The 23,848-nt window shown below is 36.1% G+C and overlaps 1 protein-coding gene across 9 annotated transcripts in view; it reads right to left on the minus strand.

Annotated features, from left to right (window-relative positions):
• The window catches only part of MTA3 (metastasis associated 1 family member 3), a 161,357-nt gene that overhangs the window by 56,949 nt on the left and 80,560 nt on the right, over positions 1-23,848 (minus strand). For all 9 annotated transcript variants that reach the window (XR_012121614.1, XR_012121616.1, XR_012121615.1 and 6 more), the window contains 3 exons: positions 19,470-19,587; positions 4,212-4,314; positions 2,539-2,638 (listed from right to left, as the gene is read on the minus strand). Coding sequence is in view for 6 of the 9 variants with exons in the window: in XM_036990816.2 (XP_036846711.1) it covers positions 2,539-2,638; positions 4,212-4,314; positions 19,470-19,587 (321 nt within the window). In the remaining 3 variants the exon portion in view is untranslated. The remainder of the gene's footprint in view (positions 1-2,538; positions 2,639-4,211; positions 4,315-19,469; positions 19,588-23,848) is intronic.

Here is a 23,848-nt window from a genome sequence, read left to right on the forward strand (position 1 = left end):
AGATGAATGGATAAAGAAGAGGTGGTACATATACACAATGGAATATTATTCAGCCATAAGGAGAAAACAAATCCTACCATTGGCAACAACATGGATGGAGCTAGAGGGTATTATGCTCAGTGAAATAAACCAAGCGGAGAAAGAGAAATACCAAATGATTTCACTCATCTGTGGAGTATAAGAACAAAGAAAAACTGAAGGAACAAAACAGCAGCAGAATCACAGAACCCAAGAATGGACTAACAGTTACCAAAGGGAAAGGGACTGGGAACAATGGGTGGGAAGAGAGGGATAAGGGTGGAGAAAAAGAAAGGGAGCATTACGATTAGCATGTATAGTGTGTGTGGGGGGGCACGGGGAGGCTGTACAACACAGAGAAGACAAGTAGTGATTTACAGCATATTACTACACTGATGGACAGTGACTGTAATGGGGTCTGTGGGGGTGACTTGGTGAAGGGGAGAGCCTAGTAAACATAATGTTCTTCATGTAATTGTAGATTAATGATACCAAAATTTTAAAAAAAGAGTAAATAGGAAGGACACACATATATTCATAAAGGATATGTACTAGAATTTTCAACTTGGCATTGTGGGTAACAGCAAAAAAAATTATGTTTTTAAAGCACTACAGGTGTTCACAGGTAAGAGAATACATAATGTGATGTGATATTCTGTAAGAGAATACTGCAAATACTACCAAGTAGTTAAAATGAATGAACTAGGTATATATTCACCCATATGGCTAGATGTCAATAATAGGCAAATGGCAAAATGCTGCACAGTATACTGAAACACATGTAAAACAATGGTTATGCTGTTTTGGATACATCAATATATAGTAAAACTATAAAATCACAGATTAGAAATACAGATTTGTTATGGTGGCTGTCATCTGACAGAAGGCAGGGATGATGGGGGTCAGAGGTACATATGGAGGATGGGAAACAGGATAGGACTGAGGGGAGAATATCAGAGAGTCAACATCGTAATGGCTGAAAATTTTTTTTAATTCAAAAAATGAAAATATTAACATTTGTCTTGGGTGGCATTATGTGGAGTTCTAATACATTATCCTCTGTGCTATTCTGTAATTTGCTAATATTATTATTTATAATGCACAAAGAGGAGCTGAAAGGAAACATTACAAAATGGCAAGACTATTCTACTCTGGATAATGAGAATAAAACTTTTTTATTGGCTGCTGCTGTACTCTGTGTTTCAATTTTTCATGTAAGCATACATTATTTTTAGAATTGGTAAAAAATCTTTTGAACCGAAAAAATATACAGATGGTGATTAGATTCCATATAGAACTGGTTCACATAAATATATGTTAACAGGACTTTGAAGGTTTTTACAAATGTGACATCTATACTCTTGCTTCTTCAGTTAAGTACTCTACAAGTTCTAAACAATCAAAATACACATTGATTTTTGAAACCCCTAAACTTATAAAATGTTAATATACCAATGGGGAGAACAGAACTTGCTTCTATAAACATTCTATCTAGCCTTCGAGAAAGGATAAAGAAAGGGATTCCATAATGGGTATGGACTATTAATGCTTTCATTATCATCTGTAATTGTACAAAAATACAAAAAAATCATTATAAGAAACAATTTGGTGTGCATTCCACTGTGAGTTTTTACATTATGGCAATAAATATTTTGTGGAAACCATTTCAAATTGGAATATAATGAGAAAATAATAAAACCTATCATTCCATCGGAAAACAAAAATGAAACTTTAATTACATGTAATGAATACTGATCAAATAACCTCACCAAATCTCAATTTTCTCATCTGTTAAATGAGCATCCTACCACACCTATCTCAAACAGTTGTGGCACTCAAATACAGTATGTAACTATAATCAGCAGAACTCTGCAGGTCTACTCTGCTGGGAGGTACAGAGAAAGAAGCAGGTACCAAGCCCAACACCCTGCCATAGCAGGCATTAGGGTATAATTAAACTGAATATGTCAAGTTTTATTTGATCACCAAGGGAAAAAAAGGAACAGTCTTAGGAGAGATAGCAACCATAATGTAATAAAAGAGCATATGAAAAAAGACCCTCTTTCCAATGAGCACACAAAAACTTTAAATATTGATACTGTATATTGATATGACAAATGGATAACTCCTATAGCAGTTCCAACAGGTGATCACTTTCACTTAAGGAAATTATAAAGCATTATATATGATGTATAGCTATTTAAGTATATAGATGAAGTACAGGAAGAAAGCACAAAAGTGAAAACAGACGGATCAGAATGCTGAATTGTTTTCCCTGAAATATTTTTTTACCACTTCATACCTACTTCATACACAGTCATTCTCACTTGTCTCAGCTCACAAACACAAGAGGTGACTTAGGGATGAGATATCCCAGTAAACGAATCATCCAAGCCAAATCAGCCTAGCAGTCCACCGAGTTAAGAGACAGAAAGCTCTCCCGTCTACAACACTGCTATACTGGCTTTAAAATTAAAGTGGCAGAAGAATTATAACCCCAAAATTCCAAAAGCATCTTACCAGGGTGATGTCTCGAGAAGCTGCAGCTGCACTCATATGCAAACTAGGCTGCCTTACAGAACTGCTGCAATCGAGGGCTCGAGCAAATGTCCCAACAGCACTGATTAACCACAAAAACAAAGAGGAAAAACTGAGATTCTTATTTTTTTATATTAAAAACACACAACTGGGTAGTGAATGAAAATTATATAAGTCAAACAAGCATTAGGATGTTTGAGCACCAAATATCAAACAGAAAGTATTTTCTATAAGATTTAAGAATTGACAAGCCAATTTACTATATATGGGTTGCCATAATTAAGAAAAAGTGGCTTGTGTGGCATAAAGAAAGAAAGATCTATTATGAAATGCCATGGAGTAAACAATTTGGTTTTCAAATGTACTTTAAAAAAAGAGAGAAGCAGATGTAGAATAGATGCTGAGTTTAATTATTACTGCAAATTACATTCTGACCACTGTTTTAGCCCAAACTGTGAAATCCTAAAAACATTTATTTCTTCAAATGAGATCAACTGGAGCAACCTCTAAGTATAAGGACTCAAGACAGAATAAATTTTCATTAAACACACACACACACACACACACACACACACACACACACACACACACACACACAATTACTGGTTTAGAAGGCCTACCCATATGAGAGAAATCTAACCTAAGACTTGCTGCTGTTGCCTGTATTTTAAACATGTCAGCTGAGGAAGAGATTCTTTTAATGTTAAAATATAACACATATGCATAAAAGCATTATAAAAAAAGTTCAAGAGAAAATTAGAGAATATAATGAAGATTCTTGTAGTCATGTCCCTATCTACCTAATTCAAATATTTTGCCATGTTTGGTTCATATAATCATGTATGCTAGCATATATATGCCCATTATGAAATGACATTTTGCATATTGTAAAACTTTTTAAGTGATCATCCTATGTATATCCTCACTCAACTTCACCGAGATTTATCTCTTTGACCCCTCTAACTCATTCATTATTGTAAAAGTAATATTCCATTATTGAGCATACCTCAATTCACTCATCAATTGTCTGCTGATAGCCTGTTTTTTCCAATTTTTCCACTATTACAATGTTGTGGTAATCTCATTTACTTACGGCTTTGCAGCAATTCCCACATGAGCATGATTTACTTTTACAGTTGAAACAACAGAAACACATTTCTCTCCCATTCATTTTCTCAAGAAAGGAGGATGGGGCTGCGGGGAGAGGAAGCAAGCCAGCCAGGCAGTAGGGCTTAGTTAGAGAGCTTTCAGAGGGAAGTCCATGCTTAGCAAGGCCTTCCTCATGCATGGATGCCATAAGCGGAATTGAGGTGTACATTATTATTGACACGTGAAGATCACTACTCTAAAGATACAGGATTTCAGATGCTGAATTTCATCTTTATACTTTTATGTATTGCTCAAATTTTTACAAGGGCTGTTCATTATTTTCTTAATCAGTAAAAATCTATTTTCACTTTTTAAACAGGAACTAATGATAATAAACCATATTATTAGAAAGTGGTGTGATACATATTAGGCCTTTTTACATAACAAGAAAAAGAATAACATGGCCAATGAAAAAAAGGAGAATACAAAAAAAGGAAAATACACACACATATAAATTATTTTATTAAAAAAAGAGATACTTCTTGACTCAACAGAGCCATACTCACCGTGCTACAACTAAAAACTGGTCAATCTGTTGATCTGTAAGTGGACTATTTGGATCCCAAACTTTAACTTCCAATTTTGACTGTTCCCTCTCATCTGATTCTCCTGTCCAAGAACAAAGGAAATGGAGTCTTGTTACAAAATGCACTGTCCTGTCACGCAGTTGATGACTGGTCACCAGCATTAAAAACATAAGGTAGATGTTCAAGTTCTGGTACATCATTTCAGAGAGCAGATGCATAACACTTTGTAAAGTGAACACTGGTAATAATACAACCAGATACCATATGGTATCTTACTTTGGTCATTAACATGTATTTCCCAAGCACCTGCATGTGTGTGGCATGAAGCCTCATGTGAAGGGTTATAAAGACAAAAAACAGAACACTCCTGCCACAATCTGCTCTAACTATAAAACTTACGCATAAATAACTATGATACAAACAAATGGAAACGTCATGAGAGACACAGGACTGTAAGATTCTCAAGATAAGAGAAACCATTTCAGGCTAGCTAGAGAATGATGTGGTGAGGAGGCATTTCTGCTAAGAACTTATGGTTTTGACTGCACTGGCAGGGAAGAGGGCAAAGCAAGAAAGGAGAACGTGAACCAAGTCCTGGGGCATTAAAACGTGGTAGAAAAGTAGCTCATTTGTCAGGAGTACATTAAGGGGAAGGAGAGGAGATAGCTAAGAGAAGAGGGTTATGAACATATTACTTTAGGTTCTGCAGAGATGTTCTTAATAGGTCTTATTTAGAGGTAAGGAGAAGCCCTTGCCGTTTTAGCAGGGGAGCGACAAAGCCAGAATCAAACCTCCCATCTCACACTCAGTAATGGCATGTAGTTTGCCCTACAGAGATACCCAATGAAGACAGAGAAACATGGTATTGATTGTTACAATAGAGAGCAAAGAGAGATTTAGGAATGTGAGGGGCAGACTAGATGTAGCAGGTAGATTTCAAGTTTGGCAGGTGGGATAACATTGGTATTAACAGAAGTCACACCAGTGGGAAGTCAGGGCTGAGGAAAAGACTGACAGTAATGCAGGATGCTTCATTTTAGGAAGATTTCACAAGCAGATACAACTATCAGGCCAGAATCAATGTCAAGACAAAGGATAGTTAACAGAAAACTCTCATTTACAGCTATGGATTTCCTATGATGATAGGCACTGGTTTTGGCTTTGTTGAGATCAATGCATCTGTAACATCAGGCAGAGTGCCTTACACTGACTGACATACTCTGAGGTTAACAAGCCGTGAATTAAGCCCCTGTTGTGTCCTCCAGAATGTAAGCATAGAATTGGTATTTACTTTACAAATTCAAGTTAGTTGATACATTTCAATCCCTTCCATTTCTACAGCAGAAGAAGAATTCAGTATGAGAATTCAAAATAAATTCACTGTAAGCAATAATAAAACACTCCTAAATACATTTATATAACACCTAAAATACAGATAACACTGTGGAATGAGAACAAAATAGCAATGAAAACAAAACAACAATGAATATAGAAATGTTCTAGTATCAGTCACTTTAAACTAATGAGAACTACACATTTTGAATTCACCATATAATTACATTTCTATCACAGTTTAATCACTTCTTCACTGGGGAAAACATTAAGAGGTTCTTAAATAAATGGATTTAGAATTTATGTAATTAAATTAGCTCAACTAGCAGTAATCTTTGGAATGGTTTTGGTAACTGTGGTATAAGCCAGGCAGTGGGTCATGATCAACTCCATGCCTCGGTCATATTCATTCCAGTCATTGCAATAATCTCCATTTATTATAATCTGGGCAATACACATCTGCTTTAGTCCCATACTAGCCCACAAATATCTCCCTAACCTCTGAATTCCCACAAAATGTATTTACCATCTAATTACATATAGCTATATACAGCTTTGTAATTACTTGATACTTTTGGAAAAAATTTAGATTCAGCAATGATTTTAATCATTATGCCTAACCCTCCAGTTATATTTTAAGATTTCTAGAAAATATGGACAAAGTCCTTCTACTTCAAATATATTCCCTGAATGCACATAAGGTTGTTCAAAGACTGAAAAACTAAGGCTGTATGAAACTCATTCTAAAGGCCCTTACTTGGACAATTAGAAATATTTCTTTGCCGTAAATACAATCCATGTTCTTTGCACCAACCATGAGAGTATTATAACTTTTATGTTGTATTTAATTCAGGAACAAAGAAGGATGCCACTTTTCTTCATTTTTATTTAATATTGTTCTAAAAGTTCTAGACAATGTTTAAGGTATGAATCAAAGGAATAGTAAGTCACTAGAGACAAATACCATATGATATCACTTGTATGTGTAATCTAAAAAAGCCAAACTCATGAATACAGAGAGTAGAATGATGGCTACCAAGGGCTGGAAGGTGGGGGAATTCTGGAGATGTTGTTTAAGGGGTACAATCTTCCAACTAGTAGCCAAGTCCTGGAGATTGAATGCACAGCACAGTGATTAGAGACAACAATACTGTATTATAAATTTCAAAGTTGAGAAGAAAATACATCTTAATTGTTTCCACAACATAAAGGATAAGATAATTATGTGACATTATAAAGGTGTTAACACATATGGTGATAATCATACTGCAGTAAACAAATATATTAGGATCAACATGTTGTAGCTCTTAAACTTACACAATGTTATGTCAATTATGTCTCAATAAAAACAAATTAAAAAAATAAGCTACTAGAAAAGCATTATAAAAATGAGTATTAAAAAAGAAAATACAATGTCAAAAATCACATTTATTGTGGAAACAAACATGTACACCACTAAGAAATAAAATCAGAGGTATATTTATACAAGGAAATTTTAAAACTTTCTAAGAAGGTAACTCGAGCAAATAAAAAGTAAGCAAGATTAAGAGTCTCAAGGATATCATTTTTGTACAAATACTTCAACAAGTTAAATTTAACAGAATTTAGTTTTGGAAGCCAATAAAATGATTTTAATATTAGTCTCTACAAATCAAAGAACATTCTTATTATGAAAAGAATAAAGGACTGTTTAAAACTCGATGGGATTATAACACAGCAAGAGTAATCAAACAATGCTGTACTTAGACAAACACAATTAAAAGCACAGAAACAGACTACGTCATACAATAATTTGCATTTGAAATTTTAATTTTCATCATTACGTACATATTAACTAACATTTATTTAGTGCTTACTATGTCCCAGAACCCTTGTAACAGTTTCTCGAACTCAGTACCAGTGACACTACAGGTTAAGTACCTCTTCGTTGTGAGGGAATGTCCTGTGTATGACTAGATGTTCAGCAACATCCCTGGCCTCTACTCATTAGATGCCAGCAGCCCCTTCCTCTCCACTCCTTCCACCACTTGTAATAACCAAAAATGTCTACAGATATTGGCTAATGTCCCCACCCACGGTTGAGAATTATTGTTCTACCTTGTTTCAGTCAACACCTGCTTACACTTCATAATTGTTATAGGCTTATATTTTTAACATCTATCACATTGTTGAAAAGCACATTCTTCAAAATTACACAATAAAAGTAACAGGGTTTATGTAGAAATAGGACAAAACTTTGAAAACGTGTGGAACTTCGTGGTGGGGGTGGGGGGAGGAATCATAATAAATACGCTAGCACAGTTAAATCTCCACTGACATTTACACCAAGCACAAAGGTCAGTCAATCCTTTATCTCCTTAAACCTTGGACTCATACTTCTTCCACTGAGACACAGGTCATTGTGTACAGTTTCAACAAAATTAAAATAGAATCAAGGTGCAGGATTTTTTAAACACTGCAGGAAATAATGTTATAGCCCCTTCATCTATAACTCTTAAGCTTCCTCACATAGTTTTAACAATGCAAAGTGCCACAGATTTCAAGGCCAGTATATAAGTCACTACTTGCACTACAGGAAAGCACTTCTATAGAATTTCCATCTTTTCCCCCCCTTAACCCCTCTGTATTTGTGAGAATACTTGCTTCCCTGATTGCTGGGGAAAAGTCTCAACTGAACTGACCCAACTACCACACCATACGGACATTTTCCTGTTTACCAACTGCAGATTAGCTAAGTCAATTTTTAAAAAGCATGTATTGTAGCAGAAGAGACTACACTAATTTAATTCTTTAACTCTCAAAGATAGAGGCCTCCTGAAATTCCCAAACACTGGCAAGAGTTAAGTAAATAGAGCAGTCCACCATGGAGGCTGGGGAGAAGTAACTGTTAATACCTAGCCATCAGTGTCATTAGCACTGTGCTAAATGCTTTACAAGAGTTACTCTGATCATCACAGTATGATGTATGTACATACATTACTATTCCCTTTTTAAAGAGGAAAAACTCAGGGGGATTAAATAGTTTCCCAAGTTTACTCAGCTAAAACATAGTATAGCCACGTTTCACCCAAATCTGTGAATCCAGGGTCATTTTAGTCTAATAATTTAATGCAATTGTAAATCTATTAACAGTTACAACAAATTTTGATTTAAGGTATAAATAGATTTTCTTAACATTTCAGTGTTACAATACAGTGAAATAATAATTCAAAACTTCCCACACTGTAATGTTTTTCTATGGAAAATTCTCTAGGTGGTTTATTCAAACTCAATAAAATACTAAAAATCTCAAAGAAACCTTCACCTTCATTTGTAAACTAGATTGCAAGAGTTTGTTAGATGATGGTAGCCATAAAATAACTTAAAAATTCTAAAGCCTTACAAAAAGATTTATCCACTAGCAAGACAAACACCACAACATCTTAGAATTCATCAAGACACGTTAACGAAGAAAACAAGCCAGTAATATATACTCTCGCATGGTGCTGATGCTGCCCCCTACTAAGGATCTTATGTATTCTACATTCCATGCCAATGCAAAATGGAATCTGGACACTGGTCAAAATGTACCTAATCATGAGTATCAAAAGGATTAGTAAACACAGATGTCTAGGACTACAGCAAGTCCCAAATATCTGTTCTTCAATATGACATTTGCCAATATTTAATTCCCCTGCAAACAGGTACTAACTACAAATGGAAGTTTCCATGATTGCAAAGCCTATGTTTTTCAGGTATGGTTTAACTGTTCGTGTTCCTATTTGCCATCCTATACCCTCTCTCCTAAAAATATATTAAATAGAAAAAAGAAGAGGGTTTCTTTAAATCTTGTACTTAGTTGGTTTCCTCATTACAAGTGAAAAGAAACACTTTGGATATGCTAAATGTGTTAGGCTGAAACAAGAATCATTTATGATGAAAAACTGGCCTTTTTCTTTGTTAAAGATGAATACTTAAAAATAAAGCTAACGTCATAAACTTACAAATAAACTTAACAAAGATGTAAAAAAACCCAATATGACTAAATCTATGTATTTTTTTAAAAAGCTCCTACAAGACCCAAAAGTGGCCTTGAGGGAAGACATTCCTTGTTTCTGGTTAAGATGTTTCAAAATCGAAAGAGATACTCAAGATGGCGGCGTGAGTAGGGTGGCAGAAATCTCCTCCCAAAACCATATGTATTTTGAAAACACAACAAATACAACTATTCCTAAGAGTGACCAGAAGATACAGTACATGAGACAGGCTACATCTACATCTGTGAGAACCCGACATCTCACAGAAAAGGGTAAGATACAAATGCATGACCCGGTGGGACCCCAGCACTCCCCCGACCCTAGCTCACTTGCAGAAGGAAAAGAATCAGAGTGGGGAGGGAGTGGAAGCACAGGATGGCTAAATAACCAGCCCTAATAATCTGCCCTGGGAGCAGAGACACACATTGAATGGTGCACTGGATACTAGAGGAGTGGAAAAGGAAAATCTGAGATTAAGACTACAAACAGATTGCCACAGCCAGATGCCCTGGGACAAAAGAAAAGCAGTTGCTTTGAAAGTCTTAAAGGGACAAGGGTTTAACAGGTAGACAAAATTGTCCAGGCACACTCAGCCCAGCAGGCTGGGAATGTTAAGAAACTTATGGCGCCCCAACACCCTGGGTGGCAACACAGGTCCAAGGCCCCACACAGCCATAAGTAGCCTGCTGTTCCTTCCCCGCTCCCCTCCACCGGCACTGCAAGCAAACAGGCTGACCTGCCACTGCTGTGGAATAGCAATGGAGCAGCACCCCCTACAGCAACCACACAGCTTAACACACAGACTTATCCCTGTGCATAGCTAACAGGCCCAGACCCAGAGGCTGCTCCCTGCATGCAGTTGACCCGGCACACACAGTGGAGACTGGCACAGAGTCCGGGAGACACAAAGGGGCTTTGTTCTCACAGCAGAACACGTGCTGCTCACCTGCAACCCCTGCCAGTACGATAGGATACCCCCAGGGACCACCATGCCCATAGCAGTTCAGGGGAACAACCCAGAGGCTGCTCCCTGTGTGCAGCTGACTAGCACAGACAGTGAAGATGGGTGCAAAATCCAGGAAGCACAAATGGGCTTTGTTCTTGCCGTAGAACACACGCCGCTTGCCTGTGATCCCCACCAATGCCCTAGGCCATCCCAAGGGCTGCCCCGGCCACAGCAACTCAGGGAATTAATCCAGAGGCAGCTCCCTGTGTGCAGTTAACTGGCACAGACAGTAGAGACAGGCAAGGCAACCGGCAAGCAGGAAGGACGTTGGTTTCCCAGTTGACACACACGTGACTTGCTGGTAACCACTCCCATCGCCAGGGCAGAAGAACCTTGATCAATCCAAAATCCCTCAAATACCAGAGAGAGGGCTTGGTGAAACTGAAATCACCAATCTTCCTGAAAAAGAATTCAAAATAAGTCATAAGCATGCTGATGGAGCTCCAGAGAAACATAAAAGAGCTAAGGGATGAATTCCAAAGGGAGATAACAGAAATGAAACAAAAAATGGAGGGATTTAAGAGTGGATTTGACCAGGTGCCAGAGACTGTTAATGGACTAGAAATCAGACAACAGGAATACAGAGAAACTGAGGTAGAGAGAGAAAAAAGGATCTCCAGGAATGAAAGAATACTGAGACTGTGTGACCAATCCAAATGAAACAATATTTGCATTATACGGGTACCAGAAGAAGAAGAGAGAGAAAAAGGGATAGACAGTATCTATGAAGAAATAATTGCTGAAAATTTCCCAAATCTGGGGAAGGAAATAATCTTGCAGACCATGATACTCCACAGATCTCCCAATGCAACAGAACCAAGGAGGACAACACCAAGACATATAATACTTAAAATGGCAAAGATCAAAGACAAGGAAAGAGTCTTAAAAGCAGCCAGAGAGAGAAAAAAGGTCACCTAGAAAGGAAAACCCATCAAAAGACATAGAGTCACTGAAGGGATAAAAAAAAAAACAGGACCCATCTATATGCTGCCTACAAGAGACTCACTTTAAACCCAAAGACATACACAGACCAAAAGTGAAGGGATGGAAAAAGATATTTCATGCAACTAATAAGGAGAAAAAAGCAGGAGTTGCAGTACTTATATCAGACAATATAGACTTCAAAACAAAGAAAGTAACAAGAGACAAAGAAAGACATTATATAATGATAAAAGGGACAATCCAACAAGAAGGTATAACCGTTATAAATATCTATGAGCCTAACACAGAAGCACCTACGTACGTGAAAAAAATACTAACAGAATTAAAAGGGGAAACAGAATGTAATGCATTCATTCTACGAGACATCAACACTCCACTAACTCTGAAGGACAGATCAACAAGACAGAAAATAAGTAAGGACACACAGGCACTGAACAACACACTAGAAAAGATGGACCTAACAGACATCTACACAACTCTATACCCAAAAGGAACAGAATATACATTCTTCTCAAGTGCACATGGAACATTTTCAAGAATAGATCATATACTAGCCCACAGAAAGAGCCTCAGTAAATTAAAAAAGATTGAAATTGTACCAACCAGCTTCTCAGATCACAAAGGTATGGAACTAGAAATAAATTATGCAAAGAAAATTGAAAATTCCACAAACACATGGAGGCTTCACAACATGCTCCTAAATGACCAATGGATCAATAACCAAATAAAAACAGAGATCAAGCAATATATGGAGACAAATGACAACAATAATTCAACATTGCAAAATCTGTGGGATGCAGCGAAAGCCGTGCTAAGAGGAAAGTATATTGCAATACAGGCCTACCTCAGGAAAGACGAACAATCCCATATGAGCAGTACAAACTCACAATTAACAAAACTAGAAAAAGAAGAGCAAATGAAGTCCAAAGTCAGTAAAAGGAGGGACATAATAAAGATTAAAGCATAAATAAATAAAATCAAGATGAATAAAACAATAGAAAGAATCAATGAAAGTAAGAGCTGGTTCTTCGAGAAAATAAACAAAATAGATAAACCCCTAGCCAGAATTATCAAGAAAAAAAGAGTCTACTCACATAAACAGAATCAGAAATGAGAAAGGAAAAATCACTACACACACCACAGAAATACAAACAATTATTAGAGGATACTATGAAAATGTATATGCTAACAAACTGGATAACCCAGAAGAAATGGACAACTTTCTAGAAAAATACAACCTTCCAAGGCTGACCAAGAAAGAAACAGAAAATCTAAACAGACCGATTACCAGCAACAAAATTGAACTGGTAATCAAAACCAACCTAAGAGCAAAACTCCTGAACCAGATGGCTTCACTGCTGAATTTTATCAAACATTTAGTGAAGATCTAATACCCATTCTACTTAAAGTTTTCCAAAAAGTACAACAGGAGGGAATACTCTCAAATTCATTCTATGAGGCCAACATCACTTTAATACCAAAACCAGGCAAAGATACCACAAAAAAAAGAAAATTACAGACCAATATCCCTGATGCACATAGATGCAAAAATACTCAACAAAATGTTAGCAAACCGAATTCAAAAATACATCAAAAGGATCGTACACCATGATCAAGTGGGATTCATCTCAGGGATGCAAGGATGGTACAACATTCGAAAATCCATCAACATCATCCACCACATCAACAAAAAGAAGGACAAAACCACATGATCATCTCCATAGATGCTAGAAAAGCATTTGACAAAATTCAACATCCATTCATGATAAAACCTCTCCTCAAAATGGGTATAGAGGGCAAGTACCTCAACATAATAAAGGCCATATATGACAAATCCACAGCCAACATTATACTTAACAGAGAGAAGCTGAAAGCATTTCCCCTAAGACTGGGAACAAGACAGGGATGCCCACTCTCCCCACTTCTATTCAACATAGTACTGGAGGTCCTAGCCACAGCAATCAGACAACACAAAGAAATAAAAGGCATCCAGATTGGCAAGGAAGAAGTCAAACTGTCACCATTTGCACATAACATGATATCGTACATGAAAAACCCTAAAGAATCCACTCCAAAACTTCCAGAACTAATATCTGAATTCAGCAAAGTTGGAGGATACAAAATTAATATACAGAAATCTGTGACATTCCTATACACTAATGATGAACTAGTAGAAAGAGAAATCAGGAAAATAATTTCATTCACAAATTACATCAAAAAGAATAAAATACCTAGGAATAAACCTAAACAAGGAAGTGAAAGACCTATACCCTGAAAACTACAAGAACACTCTTTAATCCAATTGCCAAACTACAAGACACTCTTAAGAGAAATTAAAGAGGACACTAATAAATGGAAATTCATCCCATGTTCTTGGGTAAGAAGAATTAATATTGTCAAAATGGCCATCCCGCCTAAAGCAATCTATAGACACAATGCAAGCCCTATTAAAATACACACAGCATTCTTCAACGAGCTGGAATAAATAGTTCTAAAATTCATATGGAACCACAAAGACCCCGAATAGCCAAAGCAATCCTGAGAAGGAAGAATAAAGCAGGGGGAACCTCGCTTCCCAACTTCAAGCTCTATTACAAAGCTACAGTAATCAAGACAATTTGGAACCGGCAAAAGAACAGACCCATACACCAGTAAGCAGAATAGAGAGTCCAGATATTAACCCAAGTATGTACGGTTAATTAATATACAATAAAGGAGTCATGGATATACAATAGGGAAATGACAGCCTCTTCAACAGCTGGTGCTGGCAAAATGAAAGAGAATGAAACTGGATTATTGTTAACTCCATCACAAAAGTAAACTCAACATGGATCAAAGACCTGAATGTAAGTCATGAAACCACAAAATTCTTAGAAGAAAACATAGGCATAACTCACTTGAATATTAACATGAACAACTTCTTCATGAACATATCTCCATGGGCAAGGGAAACAAAAGCAAAATGAACAAGTGGGACGATATCAAACTCAGAAGCTACTGTACAGCAAAGGACACCATCAATAGAACAAAAAGGCATCCTACAAATGGGAGAATGTATTCATAAATGACATATCCGATAAGCAGTTGACATCCAAAACATATAAAGAGCTCATGTGCCTCAACAGACAAAAAGCAAATAATCGAATTAAAAATTGCGCAGAGTATCTGAACAGACACTTCTACAATGAAGAAATTCAGATAGCCAACAGGCACATGAAAAGATGTTCCACATTGCTAATCACCAGAGAAATGCAAATTAAAACCACCATGAGATATCACCTCACACCAGTTAGGATGGCCACCATCCAAAAGACAAACAACAACAAATGTTGGCAAGGATGTGGAAAAAGGGGAACCTTCCTACACTGTTGGTGGGAATGAAAATTAGTTCAACCATTGTGAAAAGCAGTATGGAGGTTCCTCAAAAAACTAAAAATAGAAATACCATTTGACCCAGGATTTCCACTCCTAGGAATTTACCCTAAGAATGCAGGATCCCTGATTCAAAAAGACACATGCACCCCTATGTTTATCACAGCACTATTTACAATAGACAACAAAGGGAAGCAACCTAAATGTCAATCAGTAGATGAAAGGATAAAGAAGGTGTGATACATATACACATATTCAGCCGTAAGAAAACAAGTCCTAACATTTGAAACAACATGGATGGAGCTAGAGGGTATTATGCTCAGTGAAATAAGCCAGGCGGAGAAAGACAAGTACCAAATTATTTCACTCATCTATGGAGCATAAGAACAAAGCAAAAACTGAAGGAACAAAACTACCACAGACTCACAGAACCCAAGAACGGACTAACAGTTACCAACGGGAAAGGGACTGGGGAGGATGGGTGGGAAGGGAGGGATAAGGAGAAAAAGGGGCATTAGGATTAGCACATCTAATGTACAGGGGGAGGCAGGGCACAGGGAAGGCAGTGTAGCACAGAAAAGACAAGTAGTGATTCTACAGCATCTTACTACGCTGATGGACAGCGACTGCAATGGGGTATGTGGTGGGGATTTGATAATGGGAGGAACCTAGTAACTACAGTGTTTCTCATGTAATTTTATATTAAGGATACCAAAGTAAAAAAAAAAAGATGTTTCAAAATCATAAAAATGGCTGCTCTCCCCCAAATCAACTTTAGTATTAGCTGTATCTCCAATAAAAACAGGAAGGAAGATTTTTCTTTTCCTGCTGTTAGGCTAATAATAAAGTTCATTTGGAAAAGTAACATGGGGACTAGCCTCACAAGATATTAACACATATTACAAAGTCACGATAATTAAAACAGTGACTACAACATGAACAAGCAGAGCAGGGGAACAGAAGAGACCCACGGTACAACTCAGTATTATAAAATGATCAATCACCTCCCAAAGCAATATATATTAATACAATTACAATCAGAATCCTAATGAAATCTGCAATGGAGAAAATTGACAAATTGATGATAAACTTCAACATTAAGGCATCTATGGATTGACACCATGCCCCCAAGACAATAAATTTTAGACAACAATGATGGAAAACTGGTCCTACCATAAAACACATAATAAGAGGTAAAATAAACCTGGATCTATCACACAATGAAACACTGCATAGACTCTAACTTCATGGATCTCTATATAATATTTATGTAACCAACATCCTGGAAGAACATCTTAGATTATGGATAAGGAGGGATGATCTAAGGGACTACTACTTTTTGTTTCCTGTGTAATTACACTTTCTACTGCAATTCCTATTATTTGCAATGATCTTTTAAAATTAAAAAACAGGAAGAGAATACAGTGGCGGTGGGGCCCCTTTACCATGCTATGTTACTCAGGTACTTCATCATAAGCACTTCTAACTGCCAAGTTGATTTGGGCACTTTGACTGTAATGAAAAGACAGGATTCTAACAGGTGTGGAGTACTGATCAGCAAGCACCCTTCAACCTGTAATTCTCTGAATCCTAAAGTTCACTAGGGTACTTCAAGAGATTCGATGAAGCCTTCTCTCCCACCTCACCCATAACAATCTGATGTTTATTTTATGTAAGGTCAGGTTGCATACTATTTCATTTAAAAAAAGGATTCTATTGCCTGAATAAAGTTTGCAGACCATTTACGCAGACTACCAGGAGAAACATTATGTCAAAGATAATTAATATTTGTTAATGAACTATAGGATCTACCATATTAATGAATATTTAGTCACATTTTTCTAAATAGAAAGAATGTCTTCTTAGATAACTGGTCTAACTCCCCAAATGCCACAAGCTGTTAAAAATCATTCCTCTCACCTAGAACAACCTTAAGTCCATATTCAGAACTGTGGAATAAATTATTGTATTTATATGTTATCTTGTTCCCAAGAGTAATTTTTTAAAATTCTAAGCTAAATAGATATGCTTCTCAAATCACATCACTGTAACTAGCCATTAGATCATGTTTCAGACAAATGGGAACTCATGAGATTCCATGATCTGGTTTTTCTGCCCAGTATTACTTGAAACATCCTAATTTCATTACTTGGTTCAGCACTTGTCTTTGCATGAGCAATACACAAAAATTTCTAGGCTTTGAGAACTATGTTCAGTGCTCAAGGGAGAACCACACAATCAGTGGCTCAAGTAGGCCACAAAATTTTAAAAGTCAAAAAATAAAAATAGCATAAAAGATTACATGAATGACAAGTCTGCCCAATTCGAAGGGAGAGATCAAGAGTTCAGAGGAGTGAAAAGGCTGCTTGGGGGACGTGGAGATCAGCTTGGGTGCCTGTGCACACACGAACCATAGGGATGTGCCTAGCTTTTGGCCTGTGTACAGATGGCCTTGCTGAACTGTCTCACTAGAAACATGTATTCATTAAAAACTCACACAACTTTACAAATTGTATACCTTAATTAAAACAAGAAGACCACCTGTAAATGGCTACCTGTTACACAATTTGGCACTGTGTATATATAAAATTGCACACATGTGCCCTATGAACTTAGCAATAACACTTCTGGGAAGATACTTCCCAGATATCCAGTGTACAAAATTGTACATTATACTCATTGCAGCACCATTTGTAAAATTTTAAAATCAAGTTTGTTTGGCTTTTTTTTTTAAACAAAATAACTAATACTTAGTGAATACTTAAGTACAGAGATAAAAGTCTAACATCAAATGTGAAGACTACAAACATCCAAAATTATTTCTGGATGGCAATTTGATTTGTACAGATAAGATTTCAATAAATGCATTCTCTCAGTCTATAATAAATTGATTCACCATGCACAATCTTTTTTTTTTTTTTAATTCTAAACACAGTTGAGTACAGACATGTCATTCTTCTCTCCAAGCTTAATCATTATTGACAGACCTTTTATGGTACTTCGGTTCATGAAAATGCAGAGGTCTACAGCCTGGCATGATTCACAGCAAACCAACCTACCCACCACAGACAACAATATGTGCTATGGTTCACAAACTCTATCCTGAGTATTCTCTGAATTAATTTTTTTGCATGCATTTTCTCAAAAGTAAAGCAAGGTAAAGAGAAAATAACCTATCGAAGAACAATATGCTTTAATAATCAGAGGGCAGAAACAAAAGTGGAGGCCTTTCTATAAATAATGCAATCATAAAGGTCTTAAAGGAAAGACTAATAAAGTCTAAACTGCAGTATGAAATAAAATGAAGTATTAATCTAAATTTTTATAAATCAAATAATAAAGTATGTGGGGGGTAAATAATAGTTGTAGACAATGGACACTTTTGTATTTATTTATCTTCAATATCAAAGAACTCTTGCTAATACATAAAAAGAAGAATAACCAGGTAGAAAATGCACAAGAAATCTAAAGGTTTAACTATGGCAAGCATGATCACAAAACTAAAAAAAGAAAAGAAAAAAAAAACCTAACACAAAAAGGTATCAAGATGTAAAGAGGAAAAAAGAGGGGGGGAAAAATTCCTAACAATCAGTATTGGTGAAAGCATCTGGTTCTTGCATACATCAATTAGAACAGCCTTTCTGAGGTGTAAGGGAGCATTTTCAATATCTAAAATGTACATACCATTTCACTTCTAGAAAGTTATGATCACAAAATATTTACACAGCATAAATATAAGCACAGATTCTCTAGCAACAGCAGCATTTGTAATATCAAAAAATGTTAACACCTAAAACTCTGTCAATAAGGGGCTGGAAGAGGAAGTTATGGTACATCCATGTGAATGTAAGAACTGGACAGTCACTGAAGGAATGCACTCTCCTTGAGGAAAAATATATATAGTTAACTGAAAAAATCAGTTGTAGAGTAACATGTGCAACTTGCCAATGTTCATGGACCATTCCTGGATGGAATATAAACGAGTGTGAACAAAACACACATCCTAAACAATCACAGCAATTAAATGTGGATTTGGAATGCAGGAAAAGGGGTGGTATTCATTTCCTAAGTTAATACATTTTTTGTGTTTTATTTTTTAATGGTAAGACTGTTTTAACTTCTGAAACCAGAAAACAAAGGTTTTAAGTATACAGTTGTAACAGGAGACAGAAAGATTATTTCTCACGAGGAAAATGTTTTTAAAATGCAAAGCTTTCAATTTCTCTCCATACATAGCTAACCAGATCAGCCAAAATTCCCCCCCATTAAATGTTACTGTCCACTCAACTACATGGCTGCCCTTAGATACATGAGTTAACGGCACTCAGGTTCTCAAGGTGTAAACATGTCACACTGAAACACAGCCAGAAAACTCATAAATATGTGAAATCAAAAATGAATGATTGAACAAATTATTTTCTGTTGCTATTTGCTATGATACTAAAATTGGAAGAACTCAAAACTTCTCAACTTCAGTCTAAAAGTTGTTTCTCTCATGTGAAGAAAAGAATATTTGAGTTTCATTATCAATTTGTTTTCACAGGTCTTGAAACTCAAAGGAAAACATACCTTCTAAGAGCATTTCTGGAATGTCTGCTTGATATCTAGGTCCCACTCTGATTTCACCTTTGTCAGCTAATAGTGTTTTCACTGCAGGGTCATATACCAATGAGTAGAAAAAGCTATCCTGGAAAAAAAGAAAAGAGACAGAAAATATCTAGGTAAACTTAATTCCTTCTACATTTTATAAAGTAATAAATAAATCCAATGCACATAATGAAACCATAAAACTTCAGAGTGCATAAAAATTCATTTTGGTGAATAAATTCAGAAATCTTTAAGGAGAGCATGATGTTACTGTTCTCAGTGTAAAATTAAATCAAGCAAAAACAAACAGGATTCAATAAAGGTAGATTGTAAAGTTTTATAATTTGTTTTAGTTTGAAAGAAAATGACTTAACTGCTCTGAAACAGAGTTTTGAAAAGCTGCCAAAGTTAAGCTGCAAGTCAAAGGTAAGACACCTGAAATCAAGTAATCATTTACACCTCTAAAGCCCACATTAAAGAGTAAAGATGCCTTCACAGATACCAGATTTTATTAAACATTTTATCACATTTTATCAAAATATTAAAATGCAGATACATCTAACATTAAACTATAAGAGTAGGGCTCACAGAGCAGTTTACTTATGAAAATATCACAGTGTATACATTTAATTAACCATCTATTAATTGTAATTCTGCAGATCTCCTTTAAATTCTGAAGTATTCATAAGTATATATAGGTAAGATATGCAAACATAACTATTTGTACCAGCACAACCACCTAACTATCCATGGTCCCTTAAAATGCAAAAAGCCCAGTTATTGAGTCTAATGGGTAAAATGACCTTGTCACAAGTTATTTTGCTAAATTCTGCATAAACATTAGAGATCATCTGAACCAGTAGTCTCATCCCTGCTTCGTGCTCTGATTCTGAGGGCCACCTTCTAAACAACTTTCTACTGTATCATATCCTGTAAAAGCCTGTCCCCACCATCAGCACTTTACCAAGACCCAGCTAAGCAAGCTGCAAATAAAAGATAACCTGTCAGACTGTGAAGCTTTCTCCTTTCAGGGTCTTACAGATGGTGATAAAGGGAAAGAAGAGAAACAGAGTAGGCAATACCATCCTTTGAGAAACTGACACGATGGTTTAATCAGTCTGTCTGTCAGAGAAAAGATTAAAACTGTAAAAAAGTCACACCAATATGTGACCATTTATGTATGGAAAAAAATGGCATCTAAGGAAAACAGAAAATCCAGAGCACATAAATTAACCTCTGCTCAGTATGAAATCAGAGTAGTTACTTGTTTTTTAAGACAGGGGCAACAAAAAATACTACTAGTTATCTAAACCTATTGCCATTGGTTCACCATCACCTTTCAAAGTAGACATACTTTAGGTCACTTTTATTCTGTAAAATATGTTAGCATAGTATTCCATGAAAACAGGATTTTACTATACTTTACAGTAAAACAAAATTATTATTTTGGGCAACATGTTGCTTGGACTCTAATTTTTAAGTACTGACATGAGAAAATATTCAAAATGTGTTTAAAAGGAAGTTGCAAAAAAGAGAAAAAAATTCTAAAAGTTTAGATAATTAGCCAATTTCAAGACTACAAAGAGTTAGTTACAAAGGACAAAATGATGATTAGAAACTTGGTCTTTGAGTAACCATCTTCAAAAATACCTATCTAAAGTATTTATCATGACTACAAAACAGACCTTTCTCAAGGTCTTTAGGACAATCCTACAACAAAGTAGCATATCTACATCATAAAAAGTGTTTTCAAATTAAAGAAAGAACACAGTAAGCAGTTTTACTTTTTCTAAACTGTTCCTTCTGCAAAAAAAAAAAAAACACCATTAGTTCTTAATATTGCCAGAGTCAGTTGATAAAGTGGCTAAAACCTTACGCAAATAGGGGGAAAATCCATTATAAAGACTATAACAGATTTTTCATTCATTTCGTATACAATTGCTAACAACACTTAGAAGGCACAAAATATCATTTTTAAAAAATGCTACTCTCTTAATAGCCAAATATGCCAATAAAATATACTGAAACTTACTGAATGTTGCCTGGTTTTATTTCCAGTTTTATGAACTAATGCTAGTTTCTGAGCATCATCATTATCCATATTATTATCTATAATGCTCTTGGACAGACTGATGACAAACCCTATTACCTTCTTTTCTAAGTTTCACAAGTTTAAGTCAAAGACTATTAACCTCTTTCTGCCTTGATTATTTATTTCCTCTTAGTTTTCTTTATTAGATTTTCTAATGCACAGTAGTTCTACATCTTATATGAAGCTTTTTCAGTCATGTTTTCTTCACTTGAGACAAGGGGACAACACTTTGAATTATGTTTTAATTTCTAAAATATATACATATATGTATTTCATGGTGAAACAAAAACACCATGAAACTATATATGTTAATACTGAAACATCACCAACGGTAAAATATTTTTCCCATAATAAAAATACTGTCACACACAATTGGGTACTGTCACAAGAAAACACCCATAGATCAATGGAACAGAATACAGAGTGCAGATATAAACCCAAGTATATATGGCCAATTAATATCTGATAAAGGAGCCATGGATATACAATGGGGAAGTGACACCCTCTTCAACAGCTGGTGTTGGCAAAACTGGACAGCTACATGTAAGAGAATGAAACTGGATTATTGTCTAACTCCATACACAAAAGTAAACTCAAAATGGATCAAAGACCTGAATGTAAGTCATGAAACCATAAAACTCTTAGAAGAAAACATAAGCAAAAATCTCTTGAATATAAGCATGAGCAACTTTTTCCTAAACACATCTCCTCAGGCAAGGGGAAACAAAAGCAAAAATGAACAAATGGGACTCCATCAAACTAGAAAGTTTCTGTACAGCAAAGGACACCATTGGTAAAACAAAAAGGCATCCTACAGTATGGGAGAAAATATTCATAAACAACATATCCAATAAGGGGTTAACACCCAAAATATATAAAGAACTCACATACTTCAACAAACAAAAAGCAAATAAGCCAATTAAAAACTGGGCAGTGGATATGAACAGACACTTCTCCAAAGAAGAAATTCAGATGGCCAACAGACACATGAAAAGATGCTCCACATCGCTAGTCATCAGAGAAATGCAAATTAAAACCACAATGAGATATCACCTCACAACAGTGAGGAAGGCCACCATCCAAAAGACAAACAACAAATGTTGGCAAGGTTGTGGAGAAATGGGAACCGTCCTACACTGTTGGTGGGAATGTAAATTAGTTCAACCACTGCGGAAAGCAGTATGGAGGTTCCTCAAAATGCTTAAAATAGAAATACCATTTGACCCAGGAATTTACCCTAAGAATGCAGCAGCCCAGTTTGAAAAAGACAGATGCACTCCTATGTTTATCGCAGCACTATTTACAATAGCCAAGAAATGAAAGCAACCTAAGTGTCCATCAGTAGATGAATGGATAAAGAAGATGTGGTACATATACACAATGGAATATTATTCAGCCATAAGAAAACAAATCCTACCATTTGCAACAACATGGATGGAGCTAGAGAGTATTATGGTCAGTGAAATAAGCCAGGCAGAGAAAAACAAATACCAAATGATTTCATTCATATGTGGAGTATAAGAACAAAGAAAAACTGAAGGAACAAAACAGCAGCAGACTCACAGAACCCAAGAATGAATTAACAGTTACCAAAGGGAAAGGGACTGGGGAGGATAGGTGGGAAGGGAGGGATAAGGGCGGAGAAAAAGAAAGGGGGCATTACAATCAGCATATATGATGTTGGAGGGAGGGTATGGCACGGGCTCTACAACACAGAGAAGACAAGTAGTTATATTACAGCATCTTACTACGCTTATGGACAGTGACTGTAAAGGGGTATATGGGGGGAACTTGGTGAAGGAGGGATCCTAGTAAACATAATGTTCTTCATGTAATTGTATATTAATGATACCAAAAAAAAACCAAAATGGGCAGAGGAAGGGAACAGACCCTTCTCCAAAGAAGAAATTCAGATGGCCAACAGACACATGAAAAGATGATCGCTAATCATCAAGGAAATACAAATTAAAACGACAATGAGCTATTACCTCATACTAGTTAAGGAAGGTCAACATTCAAAAGACAATGAACAACAAATGCTGGTGAGGATGAAGAGAAAAGGGACCCCTCCTACACTGCTGGTGGGAATGTAAGTTAGTTCAACCATTATGGAAAGCAATATGGAGGTTCCTCAAAATACTAAAAATAGAAATACCGATTGACCCGGGAATTTCACTCCTAGGAATTTACCCAAAGTACACAAGTTCTCAGATTCAAAAAGACATATGCACCCCTACGTTTATCACAGTACTATTTACAGTAGCCAAGA

Source organism: Manis javanica, chromosome 1, assembly GCF_040802235.1.
Source record: "Manis javanica isolate MJ-LG chromosome 1, MJ_LKY, whole genome shotgun sequence".
Classification (NCBI taxonomy): Eukaryota; Metazoa; Chordata; class Mammalia; order Pholidota; family Manidae; genus Manis; species Manis javanica.